At 33.7% G+C, this 14,285-nt stretch overlaps 1 protein-coding gene across 1 annotated transcript; it reads left to right on the top strand.

Annotated features, from left to right (window-relative positions):
• Nucleotides 1-8,540: 8,540 nt before the first annotated feature.
• Nucleotides 8,541-14,278, top strand: LOC120187128 (protein EXECUTER 2, chloroplastic-like; the record flags this gene model as incomplete). Its single annotated transcript, XM_039191159.1, has 6 exons — nt 8,541-8,696; nt 11,124-11,311; nt 11,531-11,870; nt 11,919-11,975; nt 12,398-12,738; nt 14,137-14,278. Coding segments are annotated over exons 1-6 (1,224 nt in total), but the record flags the coding sequence as incomplete, so codon positions are not given.
• Between the last annotated feature and the right edge of the window lie 7 nt (nt 14,279-14,285).

The following is a 14,285-nucleotide window of genomic DNA, read 5'->3' on the forward strand; positions in this document are numbered from 1 at the left end:
CTTCTATACTTTGAAACTGCTCTGCCATATTTCTTTCTCCTCATCGGATCTAAAGTTCAGAGTTTCGAATGACCTGATTTGCTCAGAAGAAGCAATTGGTTCAGAAGGAGGGTTGTCGTTGAGAAGAGTTTGGTTGAGAAGAGCTTTGAGAAAGACCACACCTTTGACGCTGATGTTTTGAAGCCGTTTTGGGTGTGGATGCTGTTACATTGGAACACAAACACATTAAGGAAAGAAAATAATCCAATCTGGAAATCAATCAAACCCATAAAAATTTGATAAAGTTACCTGAATATCTGATCGTAACTGTTATGAGAACGATGGTATTCGTCGGAGTGGAAGAGTTCTTCTCTGCCTTAGGTTTAAGGTTTTTCGATTTGGAGTTTGTATTGATTATAATCTATAAATAATGAAGGGAAAAACACGCGAAATTTAAAAAGATATCGACACAAATTTAAAAAGTGTCGATATATTATGTAGACCTATTTTCTCATAAAACCGGTAAATTTGTACCAGTTATATTGTAATTTACCTATTACATTATAATTATCGGTTTTGATGTTTTTGGGATCGACACTTTTTATAAATGTATCGACACTTTATATGTGTAACTCGTTAGCCATTGATTCTGGACAAAAAGTATCGACACAAATTTCAAAAGTGTCGATACATTATGTTGACTTATTCTCACATAAAACCAATATATTTATACCGGTTACATTACAAAATTACCTATTACAATATAATTATGTGTTTATATGTTTTTGGGATCGACACTTTTTATAAATGTATCGACACTTTATGCGTGCACCCCTTTTGGGCATTCATTTTGGACAAAAAGTATCGACACAAATTCCACAAGTGTCGATACATTATATATACATATTCTCTCATAAAACCGATTTATTTATATCGGTTACATTGAAAAATTACCTATTACATTATAATTATGGGTTTTGATGTTTTTGGGATTGACACTTTTTATAAATGTATCGACACTTTATGTGTGCACCCCTTTTGGGCATTCATTCTGGACAAAAAGTATCGACACAAATTCCGCAAGTGTCGATACATTATGTAGAACTATTCTCTCATAAAACCGGTCTATTTATACCGGTTACATTAAAAAATTACCTATTACATTATAATTATGGGTTTTGATGTTTTTGGGATCGACACTTTTTATAAATTTATCGACACTTTATGCGTGCACCCCTTTTGGGCATTCATTCTGGGAAAAAAAGTATCGATACAAATTCCACAAGTGTCGATACATTATGTAGACCTATTCTCTCATAAAATCGATCTATTTATACCGGTTACATTGAAAAATTACCTATTACATTATAATTATAGGTTTCGATGTTTTTGGGATCGACACTTTTTATAAATGTACCGATACATATGTTTACATATTCTCTCATTAAACCAATATATTTTACCTATTACTTTATAATAATTGGCTTCGATGTTTTTATGATCGATGCTTACAATAAATGTATTGACACATTTTTTGGAAAATTTACGTTTAGGAACCATACTGGACAAAATGTTGGAAATAAATCATTGTGTTTATTAACATGACTCCTACTGTGTATAAGAAACAACAACCTATTGCTAACTTTTCTCATCTCGTACATATTTACATTCACATACAAAATTATAAATCGTATACAAAATTATAAATCTTATACAAAATTATAAATCTTATACAAAATTAACCCTACATTTACATCATTGCTTTCTTTTGTTATTCTTGTGTCTCATGGTAGCTTTTGTCATCTCCTCTCTTAGTTTATTTTGATTGTGGCTTACGAGATCGTTTAATATTCGCGGTCGATCCCAATGTCTAACAACCTATATTCAAATTGTCAGTACGTTAAGTATTGTAAACCACAATATTCAATGTACGACTTTTAACAATTTAACCGCAAACTAATTTTTAATTCCACTTACAAAATCACCAGTTGCCCCTCTAAAACCGATCGATTTCATCCGCATCATCACATAAATGCCGCAATCATATATGTTACAAATTTTGAATACCACACATGTCAATTATGAAACCTGCATAAATTAAGCTTTTTATTTATGATAATATCGCATACCCATCCAATTGCTCATTCATCTTATGCTCCACAAATTTGAAATTTTTCAAGGGGACCTTTCCTAGAGAGCCACATGCTTCTACCCAATTGCGTTTCTTATTATAACTATCTAATATTTTCATATGCATTAAAAAAATATGAAGTTATGATCCAAACAAATTATGCATTATAATTTATATAATTTCCTTTCATGCATACCAATCTCTTAACATCATTCACTCTCTGTTTAGTTGCTTCAGATGTAAACAAACTATCATATACCGTTGCAACACGATCTACCATATCCAACACCAACAGATACCAATGTGAATTGGCGTAGTTTATTGTGATCATGATCTGCAACAAATTTCAAACCCAATTTGACAAAATTCAACATTATATATCCAAAAACATCATTTGCAATTCGTATGGTGTCTTACCTTCTCACAGTCGGTGAATTTCACATAATTATCCAATATAAGACCCCAAAAGATCGCAATTCCCTCAACATTTGCTTTGTTGTCGGTATCCAACGCCTGATGCTGCAATTACGCGACAATCATTATTAATTTACCGTCTATAACACTACTTTTCAACATTTATTAATTTAACTCACCGCTAAGTGGTATGGAAGGTAGTCAATCCTCCAAAGTGACTTTTTCGAATCGTAGCATACTGTTCATGCTAGCAAATCAATAACCTAACAAAATTAATTACACAATCAGAACATATTCAATAGGTTTTAACATTTTGCACTTTCTACTTACCATATCGCCAACCCATTCCGTAGGCTTCAATGTTGCAACGTCGGATACACTAGCGTATTAATTTCCTATTGAGATTACAGAATATTTGTATGAATCATTAAGATTAATATCTTGTCATGAAATATTTAAATATCACTCACAAAACAATATATTTCACTTGCTCCGATTCTAACCCACTATTCCATAAATAATCACACATTGCAGCTTCGAGGTCATCAATTCCGCTTGGAATATCCGCTTTTTCAACTTACAATTTTGCTTACAAATTTTTGTCACAACAACATGATAAAAATCAAATTAAGTTTTCTTTTATTCAACTTACCTTCTGCTTCTTCTTCTGGGGTACAGGACATTCCGAATCCAAATCTGCATCTATAACACTCTCCGGTGTATAGATCACATCGACATTCTTCCTCCTCATTTCCTCCATCTTTTCTTCTTCCTCCATCTTTTCTTTTTCATTATTTTTCAGTTCATCGTAATTTTGCTCTACATAACTCTTCATCTATTTTATTTCACCATTCATTTTTTCCCTTTCATCCAAGTTTTACTCAACCACCCCCTTCACCCCCATAAGTTCACTCCTCAATTCCACAACCTCCTTGACCACTCCATTAATTTTTCCACCCGTCACCATCTTAAGTTTACCCCTCAACACCTCAACTTCTTCCACCACTCCATCTATTTTTCCTTCCACTCCCCCCTTATGCCTCTCAAGTGTCTCTTCGACTCTTGATTGTCTTTGCACAATATCAAAAAGGATTTTTTATATCAGTCAATTCAGACATCAAAATGTCGAATTTACTTTGTTTTCCCTCACCGTCATCCCCCTGACCGTCATCCATCTCTATAATCATCTCTTCTTCCTTCTCCTCTGCCTCCACCGCCTCCTCTACCTCCTTGCCAATAACCTTCAAAATTAAATTACAATATTAAAATATTAATTATATTCTTAATATTATTTAATTACATTTATTACCCTTTCTTACTTCCTCGGTCTATTCGACTTCAACTTTGCTATCACTCTAACCACCTCTTCATTCTCTCATGCACGGATGCGTGCCACTCCGGTTCTTTCATAAGCAGGCAAACTATCACAGTCCGACCAAAAATCGAATAGTGCAACCTGTATTTATAAAATTTATCATTTATATAATAACTATACTATCATTTTATATAAAAAATAAAAACTTTCTTCAACTTAGTTACCTCTAAGATTGTTATGCACCCTTTGAGGTATCTCTGGCTGCCCTTTTGAAAGGTGATTATTGATTCTATCAATCTTAAATGGACATATTCAGCCCAATTGAATTCACCCTTCAAGCTTTCATTGCAAATGAGTTTTATAATGTCCTTGTTCGTTGACGTATCACCCGTTGGACAAAGAAAGATCCTGACAAGGTACAATAGAACTCAGGCCTTCAGGTCATCCCCCGTAAGATCCACTTTTGATATCATCTTCAACTTCAACGTATGTCATCTTCTGCTTCAAACCATATTTGGAGGCAAGTGCTTTCTTACAGACTTATACAACACTTTTGCCTTCTTTTCGTACCCCCAAGACGGTTGCAGCACATGGGACCCCCAGAGGAAATGAATAATCACCATATTTACCAATACATTATTGTACATCAAATTGCTCCATCAAGGATCGACATAATTCCCTCCGAATAGGTCGATCCCTTACTCTTACCAACGATCCAAACCCTATTTCTACCAGCACATTCAACTGATTTTTCTCCTTAAGGTGTTCAATTAATGAATTCACCCTTTTTATACTGCACCTTGTAGACACTTCCTACATTTTTTAACAATATATAATGTTATTGTTCTTATATATTTTGTATCAATGCATTTACAAGTTTAACGAATACCTTCTTTTCATTGCTTTCCTCCATTCTTTGTATTCTTCACTATCCTTCTTTGACTGTGAGATAAAATGTTCCTTCTCAGCATCACTCATCGAATTCCATTTCTCCAACACATCATCTCTCACCTAAAATTAAACATAAACGTTTGTTAATCATTAACGCTAAATAATATTCAATGTCAAATTCAATTTACATACCGAACCGATGTGTTTGTCACGTTCCTTCATCTTTTGGCAATCGATCATACTGTCAACATATAAAATTTGTAATCAATTTAAGGTTCTTAAATACTTTAATCCAATTACCATTTCAACAATAATAACAAAAATATATTGATACTTACTAGAAATACATATATCCACCTTTTGGTTGCTTTCGACCCTCAGCCTCAATTTCAAAGTCATCTTCGCCACCAACAATTCCAAAATCCTTTGACTTCATTTTTCCTTCATATATCAGTTTACGCAAATCAAATCAAATCACTGGTTACATACACTTTATTCAATATACAAATATCGATAACTACTCTTGTTGTAAAACAGTTTCCTTTAAAAGAATTTGAATGGCTACTACAATAAGTGTCGGCACATTTATGCAACCTACAATATCATTTTCTACCTATAATATTATAAACAAGTATCCATATTTATTTTCTACATATAATATTATAATCGGTCTCAAATCCTTCTTGGCTTCGATTCTTAATCCCTAAATCAACCCCAAAAACCTTAATCCCTATTTCCTTCGAACGAACGGGAACACTCAATACTCTAAGTATCGATACATTTATACAACATATAATATCATTTTCTACCTATAATATTTAATAAAAGTATCGATATTTATATTTTACCTAGAATATCACTTTCTACCTGTAATCGGTCTCAAATACTTCTTTACTTAGAAAACCCCAAACAACACATAAAAACCCTATTTTTTATTACTGTAATAATAAAAAACTCGGGTTTCGAGAATGTATTTTTTCGATTTGACTGCAGCAACAAACGAACAAACTTCGCTTTAGAAATGCCTTCTGAAATGCAGCAACAATTACGCTTCGATTTCAAAAACTCGTCCGTCCGTGTTCTGAAATGCCCTTTATATTTTCACCGGATATGTTATTTATATTTAATCGATACAATAACCCAAGTGTCGATACATTTTTATAAAATATCAACACTTTAAATGCGCTATTACTGCTTCTCTTTTAAATTCCAAAAGTGTCGATACTTATAGTAAAGTATCGACACTTTTAACATATTCGATGGCGCTTTACCGGTTTTGTCATTTTGAGACCTTTTTTATCATATTTTTACATGTTATATTGTTATGGATCGATACATTTTTATATAAAGTATCGATACTTTATAGGCGCTATTACTGCTTGTCTTTTAAATTCCAAAAGTATCGATACTTGTAATAAAGTATCGACACTTTCAACATATCCGGTAGCTCTTTACCGGTTTTGTCATTTTGATATCGATTTTATCATATTTTATCTGTTATATTGTTATGGATCGATACATTTTTATAAAGGATCGACACTTTATAAACGCTATTACTGCTTGTATTTTAAATTCCAAAAGTGCCGATACTTATAATAAAGTATCAACACTTTCAACATATCCGGTAGCGCTTTACCGGTTTTGTCATTTATAAACCGGTTTTATGATATTTTAACCTACTATATTGTTATGGATCGATACATTTTTATAAAGTATCGACACTTTATAGGCGCTGTTACTGCTTCTCATTTAAATTCCAAAAGTGTCGATGCTTATATTAATGTATCGACACTTTCAACATATCCGGTAGCGCTTTACCGGTTTGGTCATTTTGAGACCGGTTTTGTTATTTTTTTACCTGTTATATTGTTATGGATCGATACATATTTTATTTGTATCGACACAAACCGACAAGCTAGGTTTGTCGGTTGCCAAATTTTTTAATATTTCTTCATGATTTCTAACTAGAACATTATTATTACCTAACATTTCCGATAGCGCTAAACCAATTTTTTTAAATATCTTTTAATGTATCCCGTCATGCCGTATATTAATTCGCCTTTCCTGAGATAACGTCTGCATTTGCCTTCTTTTTCATACTATTAAAAGATAAAATTTTACACACTAGTCAAAAGTATATTTTTTAAGTAATTGTATTTTAAAAATTATAATTTGCGGATAAAAAGTAAGTATTTTTATATCGAAAAATGTGAGTAATTAGTTAGATTTTTAAAATGTGATATTAAATAAATTTAAATATAGGCTGAAGTTAGGAAATATAAATATGAACGCAAAAGGCTATTATTTGTATGTGTACCTTTGTATAAAATTTGTTACGTAATTGTCTACCTGTATGTCGGTCAAAATATATAGCCAAAGTTTGTCCATTTTCATTATTTAGCTTTTTATTATTAGTAGCAAGAGTGTCATATTACATTATCACCACCAATATAATTTATGTATTGATTCATCCATGCTGGTTTTCATATTCATTCACTCTAGTTTTTCATACATAATATTTGGTTAATCGACTATCAAATAATATATTTTTTATATTTTAAATGAATATATATATATATATATATATATAATTCAAGATATTGATTCTTTCAATAAATTTAACTTGTTTATATATGTTTAATGATAAATTAATTTAAAAATATTTTACGATAAAATAGATGGATTCAAATAATTTGAAGTTCTTACTAGATGAGCTTGAGCTTAAATGTTATTAAATTATTTTTTTTTAAATTTTGATTATTGATATTTTAAAAATACAATCATCACTAACATTATATTTTTATTTTATCAAATATAAAAGATATTATTAATGATGATTTTATATAAAAAAAGGAAAATAATATAAATTAATGGTGAATAGATAACATATAATTGGTTTTTTTTAGAAGATGATTTAGCATATTGTTGGTCAAAATTGAAGTATAATGAAATATTGGTTCAAGTGAGAGAGGAAGATGAATGGTTGGAATGAGATATAATATGTGGCGTGGACATGACAACAGGAGCTAAATGCTAAAATAAAGATGCCAATTCAGGATTAGGTACCTCGACATGTGATACTCCATCCACAAATATTTAAATTATATTATGAAAGAGACCATCCATCCATCCATTAGACATTAAATTCTTTAAGTAAGTTTAGAAGTTCTAGTCTTGATATTTACAAGTGAAATAAACTGGATTGGGATGGTCGTCCTCGTCTCTACAATACATAATCTGGATTAGTCTATCAATATATCAGATATCAACGATTAATTAAAAAAATAGAACATCCATCCAACGATGGGTAATTCTGAGCATTGGGCTGAGGTTCTTCTACTTGATGATTTGGACAGAACTATTAGACCTCACTGCCTCCAATAGATTTGATATTTTTAATATTTAATTCATTTGTGATGTTTATATATTTACAAATTAATTTATTATGTAAATAGTAAAATACCGGCATATTCAATGGGTAATATATCCGAATTCCAAAGTGAACGGATCTCTGCTCCCATATCATCCATCCATCCATCCATTCATTCATTCGTTCATTCGTTCCTCCCTAATTGAAACCTATAACTCTAAAGAGAAAACACAAAACTCCACTCATACCAAGACACAGCAGATTCACTGAGAGTTGGAGACAACGATGATAGTGAGCAACCATGTCCATGTATGTGGTGTCGGGCAATCAATTTCAATTCCTCAGTTAAAACCCTTTTCTTGTATCGATTTCCCGCCCAAGAAATCATTCAATTTGAGCTTTGTTTTGGGTTGGAATTGGAGTCTTCTGCTGCTCAGAACATGTCATTCTTGTGGCACCAATCCAATAACTCGTCTGACGTTGCTGCTACAACAACCAACAATCAGACCATCACTTATTCTGAATGGGATTGGAATCGATGGAGCCGACATTTCTCTGAGATTGAACAGGCTGAGAGCTATGTTTCTGTTCTCAAGGTAACTCCTTTTGGCTTCTTTCACCCTACCCCCTTTTCCTATTTGTGTTTTTTAATTCATTGAATATTCATAGTTACCAGGAAATTCAAGTTTCCATCTTTATCCACCCATTTCATGTTTCTCAATGCGCTCGATTTCATGTTTCTTGTTCAATTTGTATCCCCATGTACGTTTTACCACACTAACTACTATTAATAATCACAAAATTAGAATTGATAGATTGCCCCAGAAATAATAACTTGAAGGAAGACAGAGCTATATGCTGCTTGTGCACTTTTCTCATTTTTTGTTTATCTTTTTTCACATATGGAAGAAGAGGGAGGGGGATTTGAACCCTTCTCTCTAGCCAAGGTGTATGAAGGCACTTTTCTCCATCTATTTTTTTTACCTTCAAAATTTTATCATTACTGATTATGAAAGCATGTCAAGAATTTGAAATTATCTGCTAATGACATTGAACTGCGGTAAGTGGGCAATTCTTGTGAGTATAGTGCAGTAATATATATAATATATTGAATATAGGTAATCTAATTTACATATTTTTTGGATAATTCATTTTTATTACCGAAAGAGCAGAAAACTGTTACAAAATAATCAGAGTTCTGATTACATTGATTTCCCTACTTACAAAAATAATCGGCAATCAAACTATACCCCAATAATTACAAAGAGTAATATTAACACTATCTAATCTATTTATTCCTACCCTTTAAATGTAAACCAACAATTTCCTTTATGGCATGGAGCATTTCATCAACATTTCTAGATCGACCTTGGAATAATCTTTTGTTTCTTTCTTTTCATAGGATGTAAATTAAAGCATTCGAAGCAATCTTCATAATTGAAGTGAGCAAAGATTTACATTTCCATGAAGCACAAGCCCAATCAAAAAGAGCATCCCATGACAAATGTCTAAACCTTAAGACTTTAAAAGAGAAAACTGCTGCCCATAAAGAATTATCTATAGGACACTCAAGAACAAGTGGTTCCTTGTTTCCAGAACAGCTCCACAAAAACGCATTGGCATTCGGTAATAAGCCCCATGCGATGCAACCTTTCCTTAGTAGGTAGTCTATCGAGTAAAGCCATCCACACTATCAAATTATGCTTTGGGATGTGGAGAGGAAACCAAAGCAGCTTTTGCCATGGTACTTTGGTATTCTTCACCCTAATCTCATTCCAGATTCCACTCACCTTCTTAGCTCCAGAAGACAGAACATATAAAGCCTCAGGTCTCATCTTTAGGATTTGCCTTAAGATCCAGCTTATATTAGGTCTAATCTCAACATTCTAGAAATCATTGACAATGAACACAACTTTTAAGTCAAGCCACCCAAAAGATCATTCTCCTGCAAGGATATTTTTTATAGAAGCATCATACATGCTTTGTTCCAAGTCATCATATCCTTAAGACCAAGCCCTCCTTCAGATTTAGGGAGACAGATTTTTGCTAGCTCACTCGTGCTCCAGAAGTTGCTTGTCAGCTCCTTTCCAGAAGAAACGTGAACAAAGATGTTCAATCTTTTTAATAATAGAAAAGGGGCAGATTAACTGTCTGCACCAATAATTAGCAATACTAAACAACAAAGATCTAACTAACTCCAATATGCCTGCATAGCTCAGAGCCCTTCCAGACCATTGGTGCAACCTTGCTTTAATATTATCAATGAGAGCAACGCAGTCTTTTTCAAAAATTTCCTGTGACCAGTGGAATTCCTAAGTATCTCACTGGAAGACTGCCAAGCTTAAAACCAGTGATCAACTTGATTTCCTCAAGAGCAGAAGAGGAAATACACCAGTAAAGAATTCACATTTTGAAGCATTGAGCTTAAGACCAGACATTTCATAAATAAATCAAGAAAACTAGTAACACCAATTACAGAATCAACAGAGCCTTTGCAAAAGATTAGGAGGTCATCAACAAAAGACAGATGAGTAAGGCCAATTCTTTTTCATTTTGGATGGTATCCAAACATACCTCTAGCAGTAGCCAAGTTCAGGAGTCTTGAGAGGACATTCATTGAAAGAACAAATAGAAAAAAAGAGAGGGGGTCTCCTTGCCTAACTCCTCTTGCACCTTTGAAGTAGTCAATCAAGGTCCCATTGAAGGAAATAGAGTATCTTGTTGTTGAAAAACATATTTCAATCCAAGTAATAAAAGTACTAAGAAGTCATATAGCCTTCAAAAGAGCATAAATAAATCCCCAGTTAAGAGAGTCAAAGGCTTTATGGAGGTTAATTTTCAGAGCATCTAGGAGAGATAGTCTTTTAGTATAGCCTCTAAACCAATTCTTGTGCCAGAAGAGTATATCAACAATACTTTGCCTTTAACAAAGCAGTTTGATTAAGGGTGATAAAATCAGGATAAGTCTTGTTAATCTATTAACCAGAATCTTTGATATAGCTTTGTAAACCACATAACAACAGGAAATAGGCCTAAAGTCCTTAACCTTACTTCGATTAGGAATCTTTGGAACCAAAGCAATTGCAGTAGCATTAAAAAGGAAGCAAGAAAGACTCATGAAAGAATTGTTTTATGGCAGCAATAGCATCATCACCAATGACAGACCAAGATTTTTTGAAGAAGAAAGGAGTAAACCCATTAGAGCCAAGATGTAATTAAATTGCATTAGTTTTGTTATATATCTTTATATATCACAGGAACAAATCAGGAATATGTCCTTTCTTTTTCTAATGTAAGCCAAAGCATATCCTACATTTCCAGTTACATAGTTATGTATCTTCTGTTTAACCTTGACTCTCATTCTAGTTTAAGGAAAATTCAGACCTATGTTTTTCCAGAAGTTCAAGGACCGTCCCATTTAAAATTCCAGTTGCCTGAGAGATTCTCCAGAAGGTGCAGAAAAATCAGTTTATAATCTTATGACGGGTGCTGGACTTTTCCTCCAGCAGAGACCTCCGGTCCAAGCTCCTCCGCCCTCTGCAGCTGCGCCTTCTCTGACATCTCACTCTTCTCATCATGACGAAGTTCGTACGATCTTCATTATGTTTATGCATGAAGATGTCAAAGAGAGAGAGTTGCAGAATCTACTGAGATGGCTTCCAGGTTTTGAAGCTTCGCAAGTGAGCTACAAGGGAGAAAAGCCTAAGGGTTTCGCTCTATTCTCAAATGCAGAATTTGCAGTTGCTGCCAAGGATGCCTTTCAGAAAATGGTTTTTGATGCTAAGTTGAAGTCTTTTCTGCATATTGAAAATGGCTAGGAAAATCTTGTTGTTAAAAGAGGAATAGTTGCAGCTTTTGATGGTTTAGACAAGTATGTATGTGATCTCCAGTACTGCCAATGCCAAATTCAGCTTCTATACATCTCCTAGTATTCATGTGTCTGGTAAAACTAGGTGTTGTGATGGAAAAATCTATAGTAGATGGTGTCCTCGAGGGAACTAAGGAGTCCATCACAAAGGGGTAGTAATGACAGTATGGATGCTACACGTTATTTGTTGAAAATTTACCAGAAAAATCCATTGGAAGAGGTTTTGGATCTTTATTTTGCTCCCACGGTCGGGTACTTGATGCTTTTATTCCAAAAAAAAGAAATTCAAAAGGAGTTCGCTTGGTTTCATTCGCTTCGCTTCAATCGAAGAAGCAAGGAGAGCGACCTCAAAAATAAATGGCTCTTATATCAACGGTAGCAAAATTGGTGTTTTTTTTTGCTAAATTCAAACCTCGTCATTCCTATTAGAGAAAGTCTTCGACAGGTGTTCTCCGCAAGTTCGGGATGGAAGATGATTCGAGTAAGAATCATTATAAAGTTAAAGGCGTTATAGATGAAGAAAAACTTCAGGTGTTGAGTAATTGTCTAGTGGGGTGTTGTAAAGACTTTATCAAAATTGGTCATCTCGCTAGACAAATGCATGCGAAGGGCCTTACTAGCTTCTCCTTAATGAGAGCTACTAGAAATGAGGTATTAATGATTTTAGAAGACTCTGCTTCATTGAGAAGTGTGAAGAATGATAAATCAGAGACTCTCGCAGAGTGGTTCTCCATAGTCAGAGAGTTTGGTATGGAGTGTCGCCGAGTATGGTTAGTTTGCGAGGGTGTTCCATTTCACGCATGGAATTGGATACTTTCAAGATATTGCTGATAGTTGGGGTCAGTGCTAGCAATCAATGAAAGCTTTCAGTTACCATCATCCTTGATCGGGCAAAAATTCAAGTCCTTGCAAAGGTTGGTGCGAGAATTGATGCGACGTTGGAATTGAAGGTTGGTGACAACTCCTTCAAGATCATGGTGCATGAGATAGAGCCTTCATTCAAGCCAAACTCTTGGGCTCCTGAAGAAGACGAATCTCATTAGATCTCGTCTCCAATTGTGGTTTGATTTAGTTTATATGGTTGTAGGTGTTGCTTCTCTTTTATATTATGTTCTCTTTCGTTGTTTTAATCCTATTGATGGAGGTGTAATTAGAAATAGTGATTCGACTGTGTCTTTGGATGAGGTTATATGAGGTTAAGGCGTTTGTTGTAATGGTGTATATCACCATAAGAGGATATCTGGTGTTTATTTTGTATTGGGTATTATTATTAATAAACTTTGAGGTATTATTTTCTTCTTTCCAATGTTCGTTAACATACTTCTTAGTATGTGAACGAATACGAAGGGAGTTTTTAATGAGACCTCCAAATTCTATTAAAACAAAGTATTTATCTAATGCTTTGCACATATGATTTGGGCTTCCTTGCTATCTTTTCCATAAACACCACTTCTGAACTGCTTTTGACTAAGTGTGTATTGCATGTTTGATTTCTCTATTTCACCCATGAATCAGCTTTGGTTGTGTTTTTATTAACCAAGCCTGGTTGCAGTAGTGTAAAATTTTGACTTCAATAATTGGGTCTGCCAAGTATGAATTGAATTTGGGTGGTTAAATTTGACTGACACTTTAACTATTCTTAGAGGTGTAATTATTGTATTCCTGTGTAAATTTGGCACGTCATATTTTCATTTTAAAAAAGCTCTAGAGCTTTCTAATATGCAGGTAGTTTTTATTTGCACGTGCAAAAAGAAGTTCTAAGAGTACGAGTTCACCGTCCAAACCTACAGAACTCCATCCACTTCTGAAGTTGAGAATGCATCTGTTATAGAATGTTCAGGGGAATGATGGAGCTAAGGAAAAAAGAAATGATGAGAAGGGAATATATATGAGGGAGCAACTGAGAAGGGATAAAAAGTGTGATAAATTTTCTAAAAAATAAAATTCCTGGATTGAAAGTCAAAGTCATGAATGTTGATGTTTCTGAGTAAGTATCGTTAATGATTATGGAGGAATAGTTACAAGAAGATGATGAGAAACAGCTACCAGTGAGAATTCTGAAGATGAAACTGATGATTTGGAAGAGATTCAACCTGAGGAAGTTTCTATGGGGCAGGGTGGAAATCTTGCAGATGACATAAATGATTTGGATATGAGTTTTTTTATAGGTGGGATTATCCTAATATGAGGGATACTCCTATTAAAGATGAGTATATTCGTCTTCCAGCTGATATAAATGACTTGGAAAAAGATTCTTTTCAGTTACATGTTCCCAAGAGGAGTTTAGATAGTGATACTGGAGAAAGCAAAGCATCCA

The sequence above is a fragment of the Hibiscus syriacus genome, unplaced genomic scaffold, assembly GCF_006381635.1.
Source record: "Hibiscus syriacus cultivar Baekdansim isolate YM2019G1 unplaced genomic scaffold, ASM638163v2 tig00000002_pilon, whole genome shotgun sequence".
In the NCBI taxonomy this organism is placed as follows: domain Eukaryota; kingdom Viridiplantae; phylum Streptophyta; class Magnoliopsida; order Malvales; family Malvaceae; genus Hibiscus; species Hibiscus syriacus.